This window comes from Oncorhynchus tshawytscha, linkage group LG03 (assembly GCF_018296145.1).
Source record: "Oncorhynchus tshawytscha isolate Ot180627B linkage group LG03, Otsh_v2.0, whole genome shotgun sequence".
In the NCBI taxonomy this organism is placed as follows: Eukaryota; Metazoa; Chordata; class Actinopteri; order Salmoniformes; family Salmonidae; genus Oncorhynchus; species Oncorhynchus tshawytscha.
This window is the reverse complement of record NC_056431.1, coordinates 36573891-36598793: the sequence shown is the minus strand read 5'-3', so window position 1 is coordinate 36598793 and position 24903 is coordinate 36573891. Positions and strand designations below refer to the sequence as shown.

General features: G+C 40.7%; 1 protein-coding gene across 1 annotated transcript in view; it reads right to left on the bottom strand.

The window, feature by feature from the left end:
- LOC112234881 (carboxy-terminal domain RNA polymerase II polypeptide A small phosphatase 1) overlaps positions 1 to 23716 on the bottom strand; it is a 58221-nt gene extending 34505 nt beyond the window's left edge. The window contains exon 1 of the mRNA XM_024403216.2: positions 22998 to 23716. Within this exon, the coding sequence (XP_024258984.1) occupies positions 22998 to 23030 (33 nt within the window). The 5' untranslated portion in view covers positions 23031 to 23716. The remainder of the gene's footprint in view (positions 1 to 22997) is intronic.
- Positions 23717 to 24903: the final 1187 nt, after the last annotated feature.

Genomic DNA, 24903 nt, shown 5'->3' with positions numbered 1-24903 from the left:
GCTTTCATAACTGTGACCTTAATTGCCTACCGTCTGTAAGCTGTTAGTGTCTTAACGACCGTTTCACAGGTGCATGTTCATTAATTGTTTATGGTTCATTGAACAAGCATGGGAAACAGTGTTTAAACCCTTTACAATGAAGATCTGTGAAGTTATTTGGATTTTTACGAATGATCTTTGAAAGACAGGGTCCTGAAAAAGGGACATTGTCAATGAAATATTATTGATGATAGTTTATTACTTTAATGTTGAAAAATGTTTACCTAATATTCTAATATTGTTTTTAGGTCCCCTGTCAGTCACAGGCCCTTAGAATCGTTCTACACCCCCCTCCCCCCTCCATATGGCACCCCTGCATACTGTACAGTGCGACCCCTCTATTCCATTGCTCACACCCAGTCTCCCAGGAGGCTAAGCCACTGATAATGAGGTTACAGCTTTTACAAGGGGGGAGTGGTACGAGGGCCAGGTCAGCAAGTTTTAGCCTACTGAGTTAAAAGTGTCTTATCTAGAGTCTCTTTCAGGCATGCCTCTGCTTCTATTTCAATCCAGACAGAGATAGGCCCACTTCGAGTCTGACTTTATCGCCTCAACACAAGATACACTGTTAGAGCCCGACCATTTGTTTCACGCAATCTGGAGCGCGGGATGGCAGCTTCAGTGTCATTAGACCTGAGTTGGGGTAAGACCTATGTTGAGGTGCATTACAGTGACGTCAGAAAGTATTAACACCCGATGACCTTTTAATGCCTGAATTTTTTTATTTTTAATTGGTCAGTGGCCTACACACAATACCCCCATAATGTCAAATTGGAATTATGTTTTTCGAAACCACATCGTTATGGCAAGCCTAAATAAGTTCAGGAGTAAAACTTAGCTTAACAAGTCACATAATAAGTTGCATTGACTCACTCTGTGTGCAGTAATAGTGTTTAACATGATTTTTGAATGACAACCTCATCTCTGTACCCCACACACACAATTAGCAATTATCAACCTAACAATGATCTGTTCCACAGTCAAGCAGTGAATTTCAAACATAGATTCAACCACAAAGACCAGGGAGGTTTTCCAATGCAGATGGGTAGAAAAAAAAGACATTGAATATCCCATTGAGCATGGTGAAGTTATTAATTACACTTTGGATGGTGAATCATTACACCCAGTCACTACAGAAATTAAGGTGCCCTTCCTAACTCAGTTGCCAGAGAGGAAAGAAACCACTCAGGGATTTCACCATGAGGCCAATGGTGATTTTAAAACAGTTACAGAGTTTAAAGGCTGTGTTCGGAGAAAATTGAAAATGGATCAACAACATTGTAGTTACGCCACGATACTAACCTAGTTGACACACTGAATAAAAATATTCCAAAACATGCATCCTGTTTGCAACAAGGCACTAAAGTTATACTGCCCCCAAAAAATATGTTTGTAATTGTTAAGAACAGGGGAATGGAGCTAACCACAGGCAAAATCCTAGAAGCAAACCTTGGTTGAGTCACTGGGAGAAATGTGGTTCAGTCTGCTTTCCACCAGACACTCGGGAGATTAATTCACCTTTCAGCAGAACAATAACCTAAAACACAAGGCCAAATCTACACCTGAGTTGCTTACCAATAAGACAGTGAATGTTCATGAGTGGCCTAGTTACAGTTTTGACTGAAATCAACTTAATCTATGGAAAGACCTGCAAAGGGTTGTCTAGTAATGATCAACAACCAATTTGACAGAGGTTGAAGAATTTAGAAAATAATAAATGGGCAAATGTTGCACAATCAAGGTGTGAAAAGCTCTTAGAGACTTACCCATAAAGACTCACAGCTGTAATCACTGCCAAATGTGCTTCTACAAAGTATTGACTCTGAAGTGTGAATACTTAAATGAGATATTTTTGTATTTAATTTTCAATACACATCTCTGCAACTCAGTCACCTTCAAAATTATTGGCTCCCTTGATATAGATTAGCAAAAAAGACTGCATGAAATCAATAATACCAAGCTATATTGTATGCAAAAAAGTGTAAAACAATATTATTCATACTAACACAATTTCTCAGAGAAAAAGATTATAATAATAATACTCCCCCCCAAAAGACATATAACAAATATTAGCACCCGTAAACAACCTTATGAATAAAATCATTAAAAGTGATCTGCATTGACAATCTACTTTTTTAAAGTTAATCTAATTTTAAGGAACTGTATTTTGGCCTTCCATGGCTTTCTGTTTCACAAATATAAATCCCTCTGTCATCAATCACTATGGGGAAAGGCCAAGAACTTACAAAATGAAAAGAGACAAATGGTTGTTGACTTTCATAAAATCATAAAATGGGTACTAAATACAGTTGAAGTCAGAAGTTTACATACACTTAGGTTGGAGTCATTAAAACTAGTTTTTCAACCACTACACACATTTCTTGTTAACAAACTATAGTTTTGGCAAGTCAGTTAGGACATGTACGGTGTGCATGACACAAGTAATTTTTCCAACAATTGTTTACAGACAGACTATTTCACTTATAATTCACTGTATCACAACTCCAGTGGGTCAGAAGTTTACATACACTAAGTTGACTGTGCCATTAAACGGCTTGGAAAATTCCAGAAAATTATGTCATGGTGTCACGAATCCCGCCAAAGATGGTGCCTCTTCCTGTTCGGGCGGCGCTCGGCGGTCATCACCGCCGGCCTACTAGCTGCCACCGATCCCCTTTTCTGTTTCATTTAGTTGTGTCTGATTAGTTGCACCTGTTCCGTGTTTAGGTTTTGGTTGTGGGCTATTTAAACCCCAGTAGGCCCGTTGGCTTTTGTGCGGGCTTGTTTTTCTATTTATGGTGTGTGATTATTTTGTGGTATTCATTTTTCCAATCAGTTTCGTCCTGTTTGTTTGGACTGGGTCTTTACGCGCCCTTGTGTGTGTGGCGTGACCGTCTCTCAGTTTTTTGGGAAAATAAAGATCCACATCTTTTGAACTACCCTGCTCTCTGCGCCTGACTCCTCCACCCACTACTTATAGAAGCCGTGACACATGGCTTTAGAAGCTTCTGATAAGCTAATTGACATCATTGAGTCAATTGGAGGTGTACCTGTGGATGTATTTCAAGGTCTACCTTCAAACTCAGTGCCTATTTGCTTGACATTATGGGAAAAGCAAAATAAATCAGCTGAGACCTCCACAAGTCTGGTTCATTCTTGGGAGCAATTTCCAAACGCCTGAAGGTACCACGTTCATCTGTACAAACAATAGTACGCAAGTATAAACACCATGGGACCACGCAGCCGTCATACCGCTCAGGAAGGTGACGCATTCTGTCTCCTAGAGATGAACATAATTTGCTGCGAAAGGTGCAAATCAATTCCAGAACAACAGCAAAGGACCTTGTGAAAATGCTGGAGGAAAAAGGTACAAAAGTATCTACGTCCACAGTAAAACAAGTCCTATATCGACATAACCTGAAAGGCAGCTCAGCAAGGAAGAAGCCACTGCTCCAAACCACCATAAAAAAGCCACAGACTGCAGTTTGCAACTGCACATGGGGACAAATATCTTACTTTTAGGAGAAATGTCCTCTGGTCTGATGAAACAAATATAAAAACTGTTTGGCCATAATGACCATCGTTATGTTTGGAGGAAAAAGGGGGAGGTTTGAATGCCGAAGAACACCATCCCAACCGTGAAGCACAAGGGCGGCAGCATCATTTGCTGCAGGAGGGACTGGTGCACTTCACAAAATAGATGGCATCATGAGGTAGGAAAATTATGTGGGTATAATGAAGCAACATCTCAAGACATCAGTCAAGAAGTTAAAGCTTGGCTGCAAATGGGTCTTCCAAATGGACAATGACACCAAGCATACTTCCAAAGTTGTGGCAAAATGGCTTAAGGACAACAAAGTCAAGGTATTGGAGTGGCCATCAAAAAAGCCTGACCTCAACCCTATAGAAAATTTGTGGGCAGAACTGAAATAGCATGTGCGAGCAAGGAGGCCTACAAACCTGACTTAGCTACACCAGCTCTTTTTTTATATTTTATTTAACCAGGTAGGCTAGTTGAGAACAAGTTCTCATTTACAACTGCAACCTGGCCAAGATAAAGCAAAGCAGTGCGACACAAACAACAACACAGAGTTACACATGGAATAAACAAGCTTACCATCAATAACACAATAGAAAAAATATATATATTCTAGATTTTATTTTGGAATGGAGATGTTTAATATCAGTCTGGAAGGAGAGATTACAGTCTAACCAGACACCTAGGTAGTTGTACACATATTCTAAGTCAGAACCGTCCAAAGTAGTGATTGCTGGGCGGGCGGGCAGATACGGGCAGCGAATGGTTGAAAAGCATGCATTTAGTTTTACTTGTATTTAAGAGCAGTTGGAGGCCACAGAAGGAGAGTTGGGTGGCATTGAAGCTCTTCTGGAGGGTTGTTAACACAGTGTCCAAAGTAGGGCCAGAAGTATACAGAATGGTGTCGTCTGCGTAGAGGTGTATCAGAGACTCACCAGCAGCAAGAGCGACATCAATGATGTATACAGAGAAGAGAGTCGGCCCGAGAATTGAACCCTGTGACACCCCCATAGAGACAGCCAGAGGTCTGGACAACAGGCCCTCCGATTTGACATACTGAACTCTATCAGAGAAGTAGTTGGTGAACCAGACGAGGAAGTCATTTGAGAAACCAAGGCTGTTGAATCTGAAGATAAGAATGTGGTGATTGACAGAGTTGAAAGCCAGGTCGACTGAATACGGCTGCAAAGTAATGTCTTTTATCGATGGCAGTTATGATGTCGTTTAGGACCTTGAGCGTGGCTGAGGTGCACCCATGACCAGCTCGGAATGCACAACAGAGAAGGTACGGTGGGGTTCGAAATGGTCAGTGATCTGTTTATTAACTTGGCTTTCAAAGACTTTAGAGAGGCAGGGCAGGATGTATATACGTCCATAACAGTTTGAGTCTAGAGTGTCACTCCAGATTGGAGATTGCATTACGGAGAAGGTACGGTGGGATTCGAAATGGTTGGTAAATCTGTTTAACTTGGCTTTTGAAAACCTTAGAAAGGCAGGGTAGGATAGATATAGGTCTGTAGCAGTTTGGGTCTAGAGTGTCTCCCCCCTTGAAGAGGGGGATGATCGAGGAAGGTTTCCAATCTTTGAGAATCTCAGACGATACGAGGTTGAACAGGCTAGTATTAGGGGTTGAAATAATTTCGGCAGATCATTTTAGAAAGAGAGGATCCAGATTGTCTAGCCCGGCTGATTTGTAGGGGTCCATAATTTGCAGCTCTTTCAGAACATCAGCTATCTGGATTTGGGTGAAGGAGAAATGGGGAGGCTTGGGCGAGTTGCTGTGGGAGGTGGAGGGTAGTTGACCGGGGTGGGGGTAGCCAGGTGGAAAGCATGGCCAGCCGTAGAAAAATGCTTTTTGAAATTCTCAATTATAGTGGATTTATCGGTGGTGACACCGGTTCCTAGCCTCAGTGCAGTGGGAAGCTGGGAGGAGGTGCTCTTATTCTCCATGGACTTTACAGTGTCCCAGAACTTTTTGAGTTTGTGCTACAGGATGCAAATTTCTGTTTGAAAAAGCTAACCTTAACTTTCCTATCTGAATGCGTATATTGGTTCCTAACTTCCCTGAAAAGTTGCATATCACGGAGGCTATTCCATACTAATGCAGTACGCCACAGGATGTTTTTGTGCTGGTCAAGGGCAGTCAGGTCTGGAGTGAACCAAGGGCTATATCTGTTCCCATTTTTTGAATGGGTCATGCTTATGTAAGATGGTGAGGAAAGCACTTTTAAAGAATAACCAGGCATCCTCTACTGACGGGTTGAAGTCAATATCCTTCCAGGATACCTGGGCCAGGTAGATTAGAAAGGCTTGCACCCTTAAGTATTTTAGGGAGCGTTTGACTGTGATGAGGGATGGTCAGACCCATTACGGATGCAGGCAATGAGGCAGTGATCGCTGAGATCTAGGTTTAAAACAGCAGAGGTGTATTTGGATGGCAAGTTGGTTAGGATGATATCTATTAGGGTGCCCGTGTTTACGGATTAGGGGTTTTACCTGGTAGGTTCATTGATAATTTGTGTGGAATTGAGGGCATCAAGCTTAGATTGTAGGATAGCCGGGGTGTCCCTGCATGTCCCAGTTTAGGTCACCTAGCAGCACGAGCTCTGAAGATAGATGGGGGGCAATCGATTCACATATGGAGTCCAGGGCACAGCTGGGGGCAGAGGGTGGTCTATAGCAAGCGGCAACGGTGAGAGACTTGTTTCTAGAAAGGTGTATTTTTAGAAGTAGAAGCTCAAGTTGTTTGGGTACAGACCTGGATAGTAAGACAGAACTCTGCAGGCTATCTCTGCAGTAGATTGCAACTCAGCCTCCTATTTTGTCGGAAAATGTTATAGTTAGGGATGGAAATGTCAGGGTTTTTGGTGGTCTTCCTAAGCCAGGATTCAGACACAGCTAGGACATCCGGGTTGGCAGAGTGTGTGCTAAAGCAGTGACTAAAACAAACTTAGGGAGGAGGCTTCTAATGTTAAAATGCACGAAACCAAGGCTTTTACGGTTCGGGAGTCAACAAATGAGAGCACCTGGGTAATAGGAGTGGAGCTAGGCACTGCAAGGCCTGGATTAACTTCTACATCACCAGAGGAACAGAGGAGGAGTATGATAAGGGTACGGCTAAACGCTATAAGAACTGGTCGTCTAGCACGTTCGGAACAGAGAGTAAAATGAGCAGGGTTCTGGGCGCGATAGAATAGATTGAAGGCATATTGTACAGACAAAGGTATGGTAGGATGTGAATACATTGGAGATAATGATGAGAGAGATATTGTCTCATCATTAGAAACATTTAAACCAGCTGATGTCACCGCATGTGTGGGAGGTGGAACTAAAGGGTTGGCTAAAGCATACTGAGAAGGGCTAGAGGCTCTACAGTGAAATAAGACAATAATCATTAACCAGAACAGCAATGGACAAGTAATATTGACATTAGCGAGAGGCATGCGTAGCCGAGTGATCATAGGGGTCCAGTGAGTAATTAGGCTGGCTGGTGACACGACGATTCAGACAGCTAGCAGGCCGGGGCTAGCAAGCTAGCAGAAGGGCCTTAGAGGGACGTTGTGACGGAGGAAGTCTGTTGTAGCGTCCTCGTTCGGTTACGTCGATAGACTAGTCGTGATGGATTCGTAGGGTTCCGTGTATCAAAGGGGTCCAGTCCAATTGGCAAAATTGGTATAGTGGCCCAAGAAAGTGGCCGATGGATCTCTTCAGCTAACTAATATGCTCTAAACAGCTAGAAAGCCGCGGCTAGCAGGCTATCAAATTGGCATTCAGGTGACGTCGCGATGTCGGAGCCAGTTGAATAACCCCCTTGGGCAGATTATGTCGGTAGTCCAGTCGTGAAGGAGCTCTGTACCGGCAGTAAAAGGGGTCTGGGCCAATTGACAAAATAGGTATTGTAGCCCCGGAGTGGATGATGGACCTCTTCAGCTAGCCGGGAGATGGGCCTAGCATGGGCTAGCTACAGGCTAACTGGTGCTTGCTTCGGAACAGAGATGTTAGCCAGGAGTAGCCACTTGGAATTGCAGCTAGCTAGCTGTGATGATCCAGGTGAAAAGGTTCAGAGCTTGCGATTGGAATCCGGGGAATGGAGAAAAAAAAATAGGTCCGGTATGCTCTGGTTTGAATCGCGTTGTCCAAACCGGCATGAGTTTTCCGAGCTACAGGTTAGCTGAGTTAGCTGTAGCTAGTTAGCTGGCTAGCTTCTGTTGGGGGATTCCGGTTCAGAAGTAAAGAAAAATACCTTAGAAAAAAAGCAGATCCACACCACATTGTGGGTGAGGCGGGTTGCAGGAGAGTATTTTGAAGTTGAGGTTTAGAAAAATATTTTTAAAAGATATGCGAAGAAAAATATATTTAAAAAACTATATACATGGAATACGACGAGACGCAGACAAAGACGTCTGACTGCTACGCCATCTTGGAAGTGTTCAATGATGCTTCCTGCTTTAATTTTTATTTGTAAGCAGGAATCAGAATGATGAATTATGGTCAGATTTGCCAAACGGAAGGCGAGGGAGAGCTTTGTAAGCGTCTCTGTGTGTGGAGTAAAGGTGGTCTTGAGATTTTTCCCTCTGGTTGCACATTTAACATGCTGATTAAAATTCTGAAAAACAGATTCTACAAAGTAGAATAATAGTGAAGACATCACAACTATGAAATAACACATATGGAATCATGTAGTAAACAAAAAAGTGTTTTCGAAGTAGCCACCCCTTTACCTTGATGACAACTTTTTACATTCTCTCAACCAGCTTCACCTGGAATGATTTTCCAACAGTCTTGAAGGAGTTCCCATACATGCTGAGCACTTGTTGGCTGCTTTTCCATCATTCTGCAGTCCAACTCATCCCAAACCATCTCAATTGGGCTGAGGTTGGGTGATTGTGGAGGCCAGGTCATTTGATGCAGTACTCCATCAATCTCCTTCTTGGTGAAATAGTTGTTGCACAGCCTGGAGGTGTGTTGAGGAATTGTCCTGTTGAAAAACAAATGATAGTGGGACAAAGCGCAACCCAGAAGGGATGGCCTTGAATTCGAAATAAATCACAGACAGTGTCACCTGCAAAGCACCCATACACACCTCCTCCTCCGTCCTTCATGGTGGTAACCACACATGTGGAGATGATCCGTCACAAAGACACAGCGGATGGAACCCAAACATTTCAGATTTGGACTCTTCAGACCAAAGGACAGATTTCCACCTGTCTAATGTCCATTGCTCGTGTTTCTTGGGCCAAGCAAGTCTCTTCTTCTTATTGGTGTCCTGTAGTAGTGGATTCTCTGCAGTAATTCGACCATAAAGGCCTGATTCACACAGTCTCCTCTGAACAGTTGATATTGAGATGTGTCTGTTACTTGAACTCAGTGCAGCATTTATTTGGGCAGCAATTTTTGAGGCTGATGAACTTATCTTCTGCAGCAGAGGTAACTCTTCCTTTCATGTGGCGGTCCTCATAGAGACAGTTTCATCATAGCGCTTGATGGTTTTGCAACTGCACTTGAAGAAACTTTAAAAGTTCTTGACATTTTCCAGATTGACTGACCTTTATGTCTTAAAGTAATGATGGACTATCATTTCTCTTTGCTTATTTGAGCGGTTCTTGACATAATATGGACTTGATCTTTTACCAAATAGGGTTATCTTCTGTATACCACCCCTACCTTGTCACAACAAAACTGATTGGCTCAAATGCATTGAGGAAAGAAATTCCACAAATTTTCACAAGGCACACCTGTTAATTGAAATGTATTCTAGGTGACTACCTCATGAAGCTGGTTGAGAGTATGCCAAGAGTGTGCAAAGCTGTCAAGGCAAAGGGTGGCTACTTTGAATAATCTAAAATTTGTTTAACACTTTTTTGGTTACTATATGATTCCATATGTGTTATTTCATAGTTTTGATGACTTCACTATTATTCTACAAAGCAGAATATTGTAAAGATAAAGAAGAACCCTTGAATGAGTAGGTGTCCAAACTTTTGACTGGTACTGTACTATATATACAAAAGTTCAAAAGTTTGGGGTCACTTAGAAATGACCTTGTTTTTGAAAGAAAAGCACATTTTTTGTCCAATAAAATAACATCAAATTGATCAGAAATACAGTGTAGACATTGTTAATGTTCCAAATGACAATTGTAGCTGGAAACGGCAGATTTTTAATGGAATATCTACATATCTACAGAGGCCCATTATCAGCAACCATCACTCCTGTGTTCCAATGGCATGTTGTGTTACCTAATCCATGTTTATAATTTTAAAAGGCTAATTGATCATTAGAAAACCCTTTTGCAATTATTTTAGCACAGCTGAAAACTGTCGTCCTGATTAAAGAAGCAATAAAACAGGCCTTGTTTAGACTAGTTGAGTATCTGGAGCAACAGCCTATGTGGGTTCGATTACAGGATCAAAATGGCCAGAAACAAATAACTTTCTTCTGAAACTCGTCAGTCTATTCTTGTTCTCAGAAATAAAGGTTATTCCAAGCAAGAGATTGCCAAGAGAATGATCGCGCACAACGCTGTGTACTACTCCCTTCACAGAACAGAGCAAACTGTTTCTCATCAGAATAGTAAGAGGAGTGGGAGGCCCCGGAGCAAGAGGACAAGTACATTAGAGTATCTAGTTTGAGAAACAGATGCCTCAACTGGCAGCTTCATTAAATAGTACCCGCAAAATACGTCTCAAAGTTGTAACGGTTTTCTTCAGGTGAAGTAGAGGCGGACCAAAATGCAGCGTGGTTGTTATTCATTGTACTTTAATAAAGAAACTGTACACGAATAAACTAACAAAACAACAAACGTGCGAAAACCTAAAACAGTCCTATCTGGTGCAAAACACAGAGACAGGAACAATCACCCAGAAACACACAGTGAAACCCAGGCTACCTAAATATGGTTCCCAATCAGAGACAATGACTAACACCTGCCACTGATTGAGAACCATATCAGGCCAGACACAGAAATAGACAAACAAGACATCCAACATAGAATGCCCACTCAGATCACACCCTGACCAACCAAAACATAGAAACATACAAAGCAAACTATGGTCAGGGTGTGACAAACGTCAACAGTGAAGAGGCGACTCCGGGATGCTGGCCTTCTAGGAGTTGCAAAGAAAAAGCCACATCTCAGACTGGCTAATAAAAAGAAAACATTAAGATGAGCAAAAGAACACAGACACTGGACAGAGGACATCTGCCTAGAAGTCCAGCATCGCGGAGTCGCCTTTTCACTGTTGTTGACGTTGAGCCTGGTGTTTGTGGTTATTATTTAATGAAGCTGCCAGTTGAGGACTTGTGAGGCGTCTACAATAGACCCCAACTCCATGCCAATAGGTTATTTGGAAGGGTTGCCATAAAAATAAAACACATTTATTGAGAGCAACCAACAAAAGGATTGCGTTTTTCACCATCAATCTTTTTCTGGATGCAGCTCTGCAAGAGTGGTCACTAGCTGGCACAGCCACAGAATCATACAATCTGATTTTAAACCGAACCCTAAACTTAACCCTAACCTTTATCACACTGCTAATCATAATGATAATGATCATAATCACAGTTGCGTATATTCCCCCCCAAGCAGACACACATTCGACTCTATATAAACTGGAAACCACATATCCTGAGGCTGCATTTATTGTAGCTGGGGATTTTAACAAAGCTAACCCGAAAACAAGGCTCCCTAAATTCTATCAGCATATCGATTGCGCAACCCGGACTGGCAAAACCCTGGATCATTGTTATTCTAACTTCCACAACGCATATAAGGCCCTCCCCTGCCCTCCTTTCGGAAAAGCTGACCACGACTCCATTTTGCTGCTCCCAGCATATAGACAGAAACTAAAACAGGAAGCATCCGCGCTCAGGTCTGTTCAATGCAAGATTGCTTCGATCACGTGGACTGGGATATGTTCCGCATAGCGTCGAACAACAACATTGATGAATATGCTGGTTCGGTGAACAAGTTTATTAGCAAGTGCATCGGTGATGTTGTACCCACAGCGTCTATTAAAACATTCCCCAACCAGAAACCGTGGATCGACGGCAGCATTCGCGCAAAACTAAAAGCGCAAACCACTGCTTTTAATCAGGGCCAGGTGACCGGAAACATGACCGAATACAGTGTAGCTATTCCCTCCGCAAGGCAATCAAACAAGCTAAGCGTCAGTATAGAGATAAAGTAGAGTCGCAATTCAACAGATTAGACACGAGAGTAATGTGGCAGGGTCTACAGTAAAATCACGGACTACAAAAGAAAAACCAGCCCCGTCGAAGACCACGATGTCTTGCTCCCAGACAGACTAAACTTCTTTGCTCGCTTTGAGGAGAATACAGTGCCACTGACACGGCCAGCTACCAAAACCTGTGGGCTCTCCTTCACTGCAGCCAACTCAAGTAAAACATTTAAACGTGTTAACCCTCGCAAGGCTGCAGGCCCAGACAGCATCCCCAGCCACGTAGACCAGCTGGCTGGTGTGTTTAAGGACATATTCAATCAATCCTTTCCCAGTCTGCTGTTCCCACATGCTTCAAGAGGGCCACCATTGTTCCTGTTCCCAAGAAAGCTAAGGTAACAGAGCTCAACTCTAGCCACTCTAATAATGGAAAAATGGATGTAATAATTTTGTATCACTAGCCACTTTAAACAATGGCACTTTATATAATGTTTATATACCATAAATTACTCATCTCATATGTATATACTGTACTCTATACCATCTACTGCATCTTGCCTATGCCGTTCGGCCATCACTCATTCATATATTTTTATGTACATATTCTTATTCATTCCTTTACACTTGTGTGTATAAGGTAGTTGTTGTGGAATTGTTAGGTTAGATTGCTTGTTCAATATTACTGCATGGTCGGAACTAGATGCACAAGCATTTCGCTACACTCGCATTAACATCTGCATGTGACAAATAAAATTTGATCTGATTTAACCCTAATCTTAAATTAAGACCCAAAAGCACGTTTTGATTTTCATGCATTTTTACAATTTCAGCCTATTTTGACTTTGCAGCTGGCCAAAGTGGAAATCACTCAGTTCTGTCTCCAGGACAAGACTCATGACAATAAACATCAACCTGCTTGGAACCGGGTGCTATGGTCAGATGAAATGAAAATAGAGCTCTTTGGCCACGTACACCAGTGGTGGGTTTGGCATCGAAAGATGGATGCGTATGCAGAAAATAACCTGATACCGACTGTAAAATATGATTCAGAAAACTGTAATGTCCTCAGGGAGGCAATTCATTCTGCAGCAGTCATAACATATCACATAAAAAAATTGCAAAGGATGTTTACAAGCAAGTAGGCTGGGTAAGTGCAATTTCATATTAAAAAAATATAAAAAAAAGGCGACATGTTAAAGTGCAAGTGCTTAAGTGCAATTAGTCCAACATTTTGTTAAGCTGCAGAATTGCATTCGGAATTAAAAAGGGTACTTATTTAAAAAAAAATGGAATTCGGGGTGGAGTGGGTGGGAGGTGTCAACTCTATTTTATTTGCCTTTTATTTTATTTTATTTGCCTTCTGAAGGGCTATGCCCAGGTAGAGAGGTCTATCCCATTATATTTCCCAAACTATTTTTCAGTGCAACCTTGATATTCCCAAACCAGCAGATCAAGCAACAGAATGCTCTCAATTAATGATTTGTCTATGATGGTTAGGTCCACTTTAAAAAAGTCCAGTTTCCGTAGGAAATACACTCTGTTGGCCTTTCTTAAAAATAGCGTCAGTACACTGTTTCCCAGGACAGCCTGTTGTGACTAGCACAAAGTATTTGTACTCCTACACTACTTCGATGGGCTCCCCTTTTATTAGTGATGGTGTGTGCATGGTAGCATTGCTTTGAAAGACAATCACCATATCCTCTGTTGTTCATATGTTTAATTTTAGAAGGGATGACTCATACCAGACAGAAACATCATCCAGAGCCAGTCCGTGCTCAGTCTCATTTCCTTCAAAGAGGCTGACCAAAGCAATTGAAGTAGTGCGCACCTCAGAGTGTGTTGCAAAATCGTACCTGCTGAGACCTATCAGTTAGGAAGTTGGTGATCCATGTGATAAGCATAGCATAAAATCTGAAGTCTCCTCTCAGTTTGTCCACGATGACAAACAAATTGATTGTGTTAAATGCCGGGGAGAATTCTGCGAACATGATAAGCACATGGGTTTTTCTGCCCTCCAAATGAAATATAACCACATTTAAGATTGAGAGGATGGCATCATCTGTTCCTCTCTCCAACCGGTATGCAAATTGGAGGGGGTCAAGGAGGCGTTTGGTGTTTATTGTATATATATTTTTTAGGGGTTAGGTCAGCTTTAATATTGCAGATAGATTGCATAGATTGACTTCCATCAATATAATTGCCTGTATCATTTCCAATCCCCCATACATGTTTTTGTAAATATATACAGAGTGCATTCATAAACTATTCAGACCCCTTGACATTTTTCACATTTTGTTACATTACAGTCTTATTTTTTGATTAAATTGTTCTCTAGTGAATCTTGTTTCTTATCGTCTGAGAGTCTTTAGGTGCCTTTTGGCAAACTCCAAGCTGGCTGTCATTTGCCTTTTACTGAGGAGTGGCTTCTGTCTGGCCACGCTTCATTAAATGCCTGATTGGTGGAGTGCTGCAGAGATGGTTTTCCTTCTGGAAGGTTCTGCCATCTCCACAGAGGAACTCTGGAGCTCTGTCAAAGTGACCATTGGGTTCTTGGTCACCTACCTGACCAAGGTCCTTCTCCCCCGATTGCTCAGTTTGGCCAGGCGGCCAGCTCTAAGAAGAGTCTTGGTGGTTCCAAACTTCAACCATTTAAGAATGATGGAGCTCATTGTGTTCTTGGGGACTTTCAATGCTGCAGAAATGTTTTGGGTACCCTTCCCCAGATCTGTGCCTTGACACAATCGTGTCTCACAGCACTAAAGACAATTCCTTCGACCTCATGGCTTGGTTTTTGCTATGACATGCATTGTCAACTGTGGGACCTTATATAGACAGGAGTGTGCCTTTCCAAATCATGTCCAATCAATTGAATTTACCACAGGTGGACTCCAATCAAGTTGTAGAAACATGGATGATCAATGAAAACAGGATGCACCTCAATTTTGAGTCATATAGCAAAGGATCTGAATCATTTTTATTTTATTTAATTTTTTTATACATTTGCACTTTGTCATAATGGGTTATTATATTTAGATTGATGAGGAAAAATGTTTATTTAAACCATTTTAGAACACGGCTTTTAATGTAAAAAAAATGTGGAAAAAGTCAAGGGGGCTGAATAATTTCTGAATGCACTGTATATAAAATACACATATAAAACAAAGATTTTGTAGAATAATTTAAATATAAAACTTAAAGTTTTGACTTCAGCATTGTTTTGTGTATCATTTCATAAACCATGTGCCATGGAATCGGTACATCGAAAATCTCTTCCCAACTATTTTGCAATCTATATGGCACAGCTGTAAAAATTTATTTAAATGAAACTGGTATACTTTTTTTTATTCACCACAAGTTTTTTACTTTCTCCCCTTTCCACTTGCCTCTTCCATTTTAGCGGTAATGCTGTAATTAGTTGGTTGTAATTTTGAGTAGAGCAGACATTTCCATATACACTGCTCAAAAAATAAAGGGAACACTAAAATAACACATCCTAGATCTGAATTAATGAAATATTCTTATTAAATACTTTTGATTTCACAGAAGTGTGATTGACTTGGAGTTACATTGTGTTGTTTAAGTGTTCCCTTTATTTTTTGAGCAGTGTATTTATGTTAGCTGCATGTATGAGATAACACCACCAGTCCCATTTATGACTGGTATAATAGAATATATATGATATAACATTAGACCTTTTTTAAGCATGTTTTCCCAAAATCTTTATTTTGTTATTCATCAGTAAATTTGAGTTTAACCATAGTATTTATTGTAATATTTGTTCTGTCTTTTCTGGTAGATTAAACTGAAATTGCAACCAACTTTCTATGGCTTGTTTAAAAATAGCAATATTTTGGAGAGCATTTCATTTTCAAATAACCTAAAGTGGGAGGTTGTAATCTGAATGAAAGGAAAAGGGGACATTATTGAACATGTGGTGAGACATTCCTTCTAATCTGCTAGAGAACCAGTTTGGATTTAAATGTAACTTTTAAATGACTGAAGCCTTTAGTGAGAGGTCTAAAGTTTTAATATTTAATCATTTGAATCAAAATTGAATATTTTTTGCTCATTTAATTAAAAAAACAAGTCGCTAGATGTAGGCAAGGCCACAAGCAAATAGGTAAACTGGGATATGACTAAAGAGATAATCAGGGTAATTTTTACACAAATAGACAGGTATTTTCCTTTTCATGGTAGCAAGATCTTATCAATTTTTGCTAACTTTCAATTAACATTTATTGGAGTGAGATTATTTATTTATTTCTGGATATGAATACCGAGCATGTCCACTTCACCATCAGACCATTTTATTGGTAAACTATATAGTAATGTAAAAGTTGTATTTTTCTGTGAACCAACATGTAACATAGTACAATTATTACATTTTTTGTAATCCAGAGAGTTTAGAAAAAGTAGCTAGATCATCTATGAGGCAGTTGAGGGACCCAAATTGTGGACTTAAAAGAAAACATGAATCATCATCATACAATGACACCATCGTTTTTAAACCCTTGATTTCTAGGCCCTTGATACTATCGTTGGATCTGATTTTAATAGCTGACATTTCGATGGCCATAAAAAATAGATATGCCGATAGTGGATAGTGTTCAGTGGTGTTGATTATATAGGCCTTAATGATCTTTTCAAGAGATTTAATCAAGAGAGAGGTAAGAGCGACAGGTCTGTATTCATTTGATGCAGATGGATGAGAAGTTTTTGGGACAGGTACAATACATGTTTTCCACAAAGATTGTAAATTCAATGTATCCAGGGACCGCTGGAAAAGAGCAGAAGACACCGCTAAGCTGAGTGGAACAGTGTTTCAGGACATGAACACTTAAGTTATCAGGCACCGGGCTCTTTTTGTGCTCGTTGTATGAATTCCTCATTGATGACAAGCGCACTGTTGGTTGCCATGACGTCCTCCTCTTGACAGGCCGGGGGACCGTGTGCGCCACCTGCTTCAAAGCGGGTGAAGAACTTGTTCAGTTTTAGTAGATTCCCGGAGGCAAACACATTCAATATAGGCAGATATCACAGATATTACATCCGTCATCTCGGTTCAGGTCAGCTGAGGATTCTTCAAATACGCTCCAGGTAGCACAATCAAAGCATCCTTGCAATTTAGCAATACTGTCATTGTCCCACGCCTGTATTTGTTTTTCCACCACCGCCTTTTTGAGTAACTGTCTATAAGTTGGTCGGAGACCATGTTTGACCAACTGCATTGACAATGTTCGCTCTTGGATGGATATAAACAACTGTAAGAAAAAGGTGGAGTAATTCACAGGGGAGGTAGAACGGGCATAGTGACACGGACAGTACATCTATATCAAGAGTGCATTTTTCTCTCTCATGACAATTGTAGTTTTACACCATTGGTCATTGATCAGCATACAGACTCCCCTCCATGCTCCTTACCAGTAGCCTCACTGTCTCTGTCCATACGGGTAATAGTGAATCCGTCAGCGGTGACTTCAGAGTCGGGCACAGCCTCCGACAGCCAAGTTTTGGAAAAGGTCATCACACAGGCCTCCCTGTATTCATATATACTGAACAAAAATATAAACACAACATGCGACAATTTCAACTATCTTTCTGATTTACAGTTCATATAAAGGAAATCAGTCCATTGAAGTAAATTCATTAGGCCCTAATCTATAGATTTCACATGACTGGGCAGGGGTGCAGCCATGGGTGGGTTTGGGAGGGCATATGCCCTCTGGGGAGCCAGGCCCAGCCAATCAGAATTTGTTTTTCCCCACAAAAGGGCTTTATTACAGACATAAATGCTCCTCAGTTTCATCAGCTGTCCAGGTGCCTGGTGTCAGACGATCCCGCAGGCGAAGAAGCCAAATGTGAAGGTCCTGAGCTGCGATTGTGAGGCCGGTTGGACATACTAACAATTCTCTAAAACGATGTTGGAGGTGGCTTATGGTAGATAAATGCACATTAAATTCTCTGGCAACAGCTCTGGCTGACATTCCTGCAGTCAGCATGCCAATTGTATGGTCCCTCAAAACTTGAGACATCTGTGGCATTGTGTTGTGTGACAAAACTGCACATTTTAGAGTTGCCTTTTATTGTCCCCAACACAAGCTGCACCTGTGTAATGATCATGCTGTTTAATGAGCTTCTTGATACGCCACACCTATCAGGTGGATGGATTATCTTGGCAAAGGAGAAATGCTCAGTAACAGGGATGTAAACATATGAGTGTACAAAATCCCTTAAGTGATTGGACATTGGAGAGCAGGAAGCGTGAATCTTTGTTTTATTCTTCCTCAACCACTGCCGTACACTGTCTTTCCTTCCCCTTTTTCTCTTTGTTCTTAGTAGTCCTTTGCCCGGGTTGTTTTGTTTCACGATCTCTGCAGGTAGTCTAGTGGTTTGAGGGGCAGCTGGGAGCCTACTTTTGGGTTAGAGCGTTGGGCCAGTAACAGAAAGTTTGCTGGATCGAATCCCCAAGCTGATAAGGTAAAAATCTGTCATTCTGCCCCTGAACAAGGCAGTTAACTCACTGTTCCCAGGTAGGCTGTCATTGTAAATAAGAATTTGTTCTTAACTGACTTGCCTAGTAAAATAAAGGTTAAATAAAAGAAAGAAAGAAAGAAATAATAAAAAAATGTCCCCCTTGATCCATCCTTCCGAATACGAGTTGTTACATTGTATAGCAAATGTGTGATTCTGCCAACTTTCTCTAAAGATTTTTATTTTATTTATATTAATTTTCCCATTTTTTGAGTATGCAATAGAGAGCAATAGTACTGGTGTCTTTTTGTAGGCACTAACTCCCCCATGTTTCGTCGGACAAATCCTATGGGAAAAGGTGTGTTTTTTTGAAGGGTTTTTGTATAAACGTCGAAAATAAGGTCTGTCGCAAACACAGGCTTAGGATATCTTGTTCTATGAGATAATCTTCATCAGTTTACGTAATATTTTGTGAATTTTTAAGCATTTCTATAATAAAAAAAGCACACAAAGGCTTTATAATTCCTTAAGGTAATGTTAAGTGACTAATATCATCTCATAGCACAAAATATATAAGATCACCTAAGTCTGTGTTAACCTCAGACCTTATTTTCAATGTTTATCCCAAACCCTTTTCTTTCCCCATTCATTTTCTCCATAGGAATGGCAGATCGAACCAGTGGTTTCTGTTTTTTTGGCGAGTTCTATAGCTCAGTATTTGTATAATTTATTTTATATAGTCTTTTTGCTCATCTTTATCAAGTGTGCCCGTAGTTTTAAAGGTGCCTGTATTTGATTTTCTGCAAGGTTTACAGATCACACCACTATCTGAGACGTCTTCACACTTGGTTAAAAGTTGTGTGAAGTGACAGGGCCCACCAAGAACCCCCTTGCCTCTAGCTTGGCCCCTCTCTCATGGAATACAGCCACAGCCACACAACCTTTAACCCAGAGGAAGTAAACCAATAGAAGACGAGAGAAGGCACTCAGAGCCATCTTGGAGTATACGCCACCTCTATCTAGATTGTATTTCACAACAAAGTGAACACAGAGAGGCAGCCATGCAGCCCTTGGTGCACCCAGAGCTCAAATGATCCACAAGAGGGTGTAGGAACAGTCTCACTATAATGACTGTTAGCGTACATGTCAGATGTCACTTGTTAAATCCACTTCAATAAGTGTAGATGAAGGGAAAGAGACAGGTTAAAGAAAGATTTTTAAGCCTTGACACAATTGAGACATGGGCTGTGTTTGTGTGCCATTCAGAGTGTGAACGGGCAAGACAAAATATTTAAGTGCCTTTGAACAGGGTATGGTAGTAGGTGCCAGACACACCGGTTTGATTGTGTCAAGAACTGTAATGCTGCTGGGTTTTTTACGCTCAACAGTTTCCCGAATGTATCAAGAATGATGCACAACCAAAAGGACATCCAGCCAACTTGACACAACTATGGCAAGCATTGGAGTCAACATACCTGTGGAACGCTTTCGACACCTTGTAGAGTCCATGCCCAATGAATTGAGGCTGATCTGAGGGCAAAAAGGGGTGCAACTCAATATTAGGAATATTTTGTACACTCAGGGTATAGCAGGTGTTTTAAGTTGTGTGAGCAGTGCACAAGAATAGAGACCAACTCAGCACCAGCAGCCCCAAAAACAAACATCAGATTCAGAATTAAAACACCAAATTCATCAAAATAAGGTCTTGACAATTAGCTGAATCAGTCAGGTGGTGGTGTTTGTTGGAACAAAAACCTGCACACACTGAAACATACTGAATGTGCAGATATAAATGTAATTAATAGAGATAACCCTGTTCTAGACAATGTTCTGCAGCGCTGTACCTTCTTAAAAACAGTCCCGCTGTAACCAGTTTAAATGTACATTGCTCCAACAGGATGTGTGTAGGGCTTGGCAGCAGAACTGTACACATAATTATAATTAACATACTGTTGATCAGCCCACATTTATGCAACATTAAAGACTAGCCTATGCTGAAGGGTAGGAAACCAAAAGCACATGAATTATTTACTATAAATATCAACGTCTCCACCAAAAGACATCTTGTGTAACTCAGGCAGTTGTTGTTGCCATCCTGTACCTGTCCCGCAGGTGTGATGTTCGGATGTACTGATCCTGTGCAGGTGTTGTTACACGTGATCTTCCACTGCGAGGACGATCAGCTGTCTGTCCTGTCTCCTTGTAGCATTGTCTTAGGCGTCTCACAGTACGGACATTGCAATTTATTGCCCCGGCCACATCTGCAATCCTCATGCCTCCTAGCAGCATGCCTAAGGCACGTTCAAGCAGATGAGCAGCGACCCTGGGCATCTTTCTTTTGGTGTTTTTCAGAGTCAGTAGTACGGCCTCTTTCATGTCCTATATTTGATTAACTGTGACCTTAATTGCCTACCGTGTTTTAGTGACCGTTCCACAGGTACATGTTCGTTAATTGTTTATGGTTCATTGAACAAGCATGGGAAACCATGTTTAAACCCTTTACAATGAAGTTCTGTGAAGTTATTTGGATTTTTACAAATTATCTTTGAAAGACAGTGTCTTGAAATGGGGACGTTTCTTTTTTTGCTGCGTTTACATAACAAGCTACACTTCAATGCAGAGAATAAGAGATGACCACAGAGCATAAAAGTAAATGCAGAGCACAACATTTTTTGTCGGAATAATAATAACACTCTCCTGTTTATAGAAATACAGATCAGTGGAGGGAGTATAGCCTCTGTCAAGCCTGGGAGCTTTGACTACTGACTCTGCCCAGAGGCCCGGGCTTATGTGGCACAGACTGTTAGATGCCTTATTCTGCATCATGGTCTGAGTCTCTGTTGTAATTTTGTCTTCCGCTACATTGGTGGCAGCGGTGGGATCACTGCAGTGGTCCCACTGGGGAAGCGTGCACTTGCACATTTTCGGGGCTTGGTGCGTGACCTGTGAACAGACACCTGGCAGTCGACCAATTGTAGTGTAGTAGTGGGACAGCCTGAACATGAGTAGCTTGATGTCTCTTGGAGGACAACTACTCCATTTGAATTGGTGTCCAACATATACTGAACAAACATATAAAAGCAACATGCAACAATTTCAAAGATTGTACTGAGTTACAGTTCATATGAGGAAATCATTCGATTGAAATAAATAAATGAGGCCCTAATCTATGTATTTCACATGACTGGGAATACAGATATGCATCTGTTGGTCACATATAACTTAAAGAAAATGGGCCTCACAATGGCCTCGATGGCCTGTATTTCTGTGCATTCAAACTGCCATCTATAAAACGCAATTGTATTAGTTGTCCGTAGCTCATGCCTGCCCATACCATAACACCACCGCCACCAAGGGGCACTCTGTTCACAACACTGACATCAGCAAACTGTTTGCCCACACGACACCATACACGTGGTCTATGGTTGTGAGGCCGGTTGGACGTACTGCAAAAAATTGGAAGTGGCTTATGGTAGTAAAATTTACATTCAATTCTCTGGCAACAGCTCTGCATTCTGCATGCCAATTGCCCGCTGCCTTAAAACTCTGTGGCATTGTGTTGTGTGACAAAACTGCACATTTTAGAGTGACCTTTTATTGTCCCTAGCACAAGGGACACCTGTGTAATGATCATGCTGTTTAATCAGCTTCTTGATATGCCACACCTGTCAGGTGGATGGATTATCTTGGCAAAGGAGAAATGCTCAGTAACTGGGATGTAAACACATTTGTGCACAAAATGTGAGCGAAATAAGCTTTTTGTGCATGTGGAACATTTCTGGGATCTTTTATTTCAGCTCATGAAACATGGGACCAACACTTTACATGTTGCATTTTTATATTTTTGTTCAGTGAAAATCAGAAAATAAAAAAGAACTGCTACATTTTTGTTCATTTGACTAACAGGCTATTTAGCCATAAAGGTGTATCCTACATTGTTTCCATAACTGTACGACAAAATTAACTTGAAGATGCACTATGCCAAAATCACCCTGCCATTTCCTAGTTTCTAAAATTCTAATAGTTTGCCTAATTTCAGTTCAACAAGCAAGTATAGTGTACAGAATCCTCATACCATCTAAACCGCTGTGAAATATATTTTCCATAACCAAAAATAATGTATTTTCAGCTGTTTGAAGCTGGTGTACAAAACTGAAAATAAAAGATGCAAAAACTAAATTTAAGAACAGGACGCATAGAAATAGCACACATAGAACAGATCTACCACTTCTTAGACTTGCTTTCAATGAGAATGACAGCTCTATAACATTGCTATGTGAATTTGGTCGGATTGTCACAAATCACAAATCAAGTCACAAGTCACAAATCAAAAACATTGGTACCGTCATACAAGTCATTTCGGCCCCGCCCCTTCCCCCAACGCTTTCAAAAACTCGGTTGTGATTTCCTACGTTGACTCAATAATTTCAACTACATCCTTTTATAAATACAAGATGCTATGCCAAACAAAAAGTTATTAGCGAAAATAATAATTTAGGCCTTTCAGTGGGCCATGTCCTAGGCGAGCTATATGGCTTCACAATGATAGTTTCGATTAGTCAAAAGTTTGACTGTAAATTACAATAATTTCAAGCAATTGTTTATGGTAGTGCAATATTACAGGGGTCTCTACATATTCCGTTGAACTTTAAAATGGATTTATTTATTTAGTTCTGGCTTTGACCATCTAAACACCATCCTGTCTTGTGTATGTATATTCACTTTGTCATGCGCAACAGAACACTTCTTGAAAACTTTTCCAAACTCACCTTCGTCGCGCAGACTATAGTTATCCTCTTCATCCCTCATTACTTGCGTGATTATTGAGGAAGCGATGTCCATTTGTTCCGTAAATAAAGAAAAACAGCCGTTTATAATGTTGACTATGTATAATAGCTCAAGGAAGTTTAAATATAGAAAATATTATTTATATTTTGCCACTCACCGCAGGAAAATTAAGTAAAATAGCCCCTATTCTAAAGCTAATATCTTGAAAACATCGGTGCATATGAAATACAATGTTAAAATAAAGAAATAAAAGGGTGAGATTCTAGTTGACAACTTTGTTTCAATATGGAGTTCAGTTCAGAACCTTCAATTTCTCGATACAAACATGGAACTTGACGGTTTCAAGGCAGCCCAGTCTTAAAGCGACAAAAGTTTATATATTTTGTAATATCCGATAATGCCACAAAAACGATTTCCCATGTTTATTTTTTCATCAATTCATACATATATGTACAGTAACCGGATCATAAAACATAATGGATATTTAACAGTAGACAACATTATTGAATAATATTTATGCTTTTCCTCCAAGCAGTAGGCTATTTCTAGCGATCAAAAATACGATATGCTGCCTTGACATAACGAGATGTTCGAGAGACGCATTGTTACAGTTTCTTGAAAGCTGGACGTTTGTAGTAAACTGTAGATCAGGAGCAGCCGACAGGGGTAGCCTTGAAACCGACTTAACGAAGGAGAATGGAGGTTAGTAATCAGTGGCATAGTTAGAAATTCGTTGGTAGGTGGGCTTGCAGAAATTTGGTTGGGCCCCATATATATATATCTCTCTCATTTTACACATTTTGTCACGGGGTAAAGAGAAAGATGTAGCTAATATCATGCTATTCAAAATATTTTTGCAATGATGCTGAGAGAAAATGTTGCTGTTTTAAAGCTAATTAAAGCTGAAATATGGGTGTGTTGACTGTGAAAAAGACACTGGATTATGAGCTTTATGTTTGCTAAATGAATAAATTAAATAGGCAGTATCATGGTGTATATAGCTATAGAAGCACTTTGACGTACACTGAGTGTACAGAACATTAGGAACATCTGCACTTTCCATGACATAGACTGATAGGTGAATCGAGGTGAAAGTTATGATCCCTTATTACTTCACTTGTTAAATCAAATCAAATTGTATTTGTCACTTGCTTCATAATGAACACGTGTTGACTAACAGTGAAATGTTTACTTATAGGCCCTTCCCAATAATGCAGAGAGGAAAAATAGAAAAATAACACAAGGAATAAATAGGAAAATAATAACACAAGTTATAATTTCTGTCCTGAGTGGTTCAGTTGGTAGAGCATGGAACTTGCAATGCCAGGGTTGTCGGTTCAAATCCCATGGGGGACAAGTATGAACAAATAAGAAAATTAATGCACTCACTACTGCACTAGTGATGATGTGCAGGGGTTGAGGTAGATAATAAACAGCAGTTTATGTGATGAGTCAAAAGAGGTTAGTGCAAAAAAGGTCAATGCAGATATTCCAGGTAGCTATTTCTCAGTCTTATAGCTTGAGGGTAGAAGCTGTTCAGGGTCCTGTTGGCTTCTGGCTTTCTGTGTGGGAACAGAGAGAACAGTCTATGAGTTCGGCGGCTGTAATCTGACAATTTTTAGGGCCTTCCTCTGACCCCACCTGGTATAGAGGTCCTGGATGGCAGGGAAATCGGCCCCAGTGATATATTGGGCCGTACACACTACCCTCTGTAGCACCTTGCAGTCGGATGCCAAACAGTGGCCATACCGAGCAGTGATGCAGCCAGTCAAGATGCTCTCAATGTAGTTGTAATTTGTAAAAATTATTATTATTATTTTGAGTATATTACCCCCCTTTTTTGATCTTATCTCATCGCTGCAACTCCCCAACGGGCTCAGTAGAGGT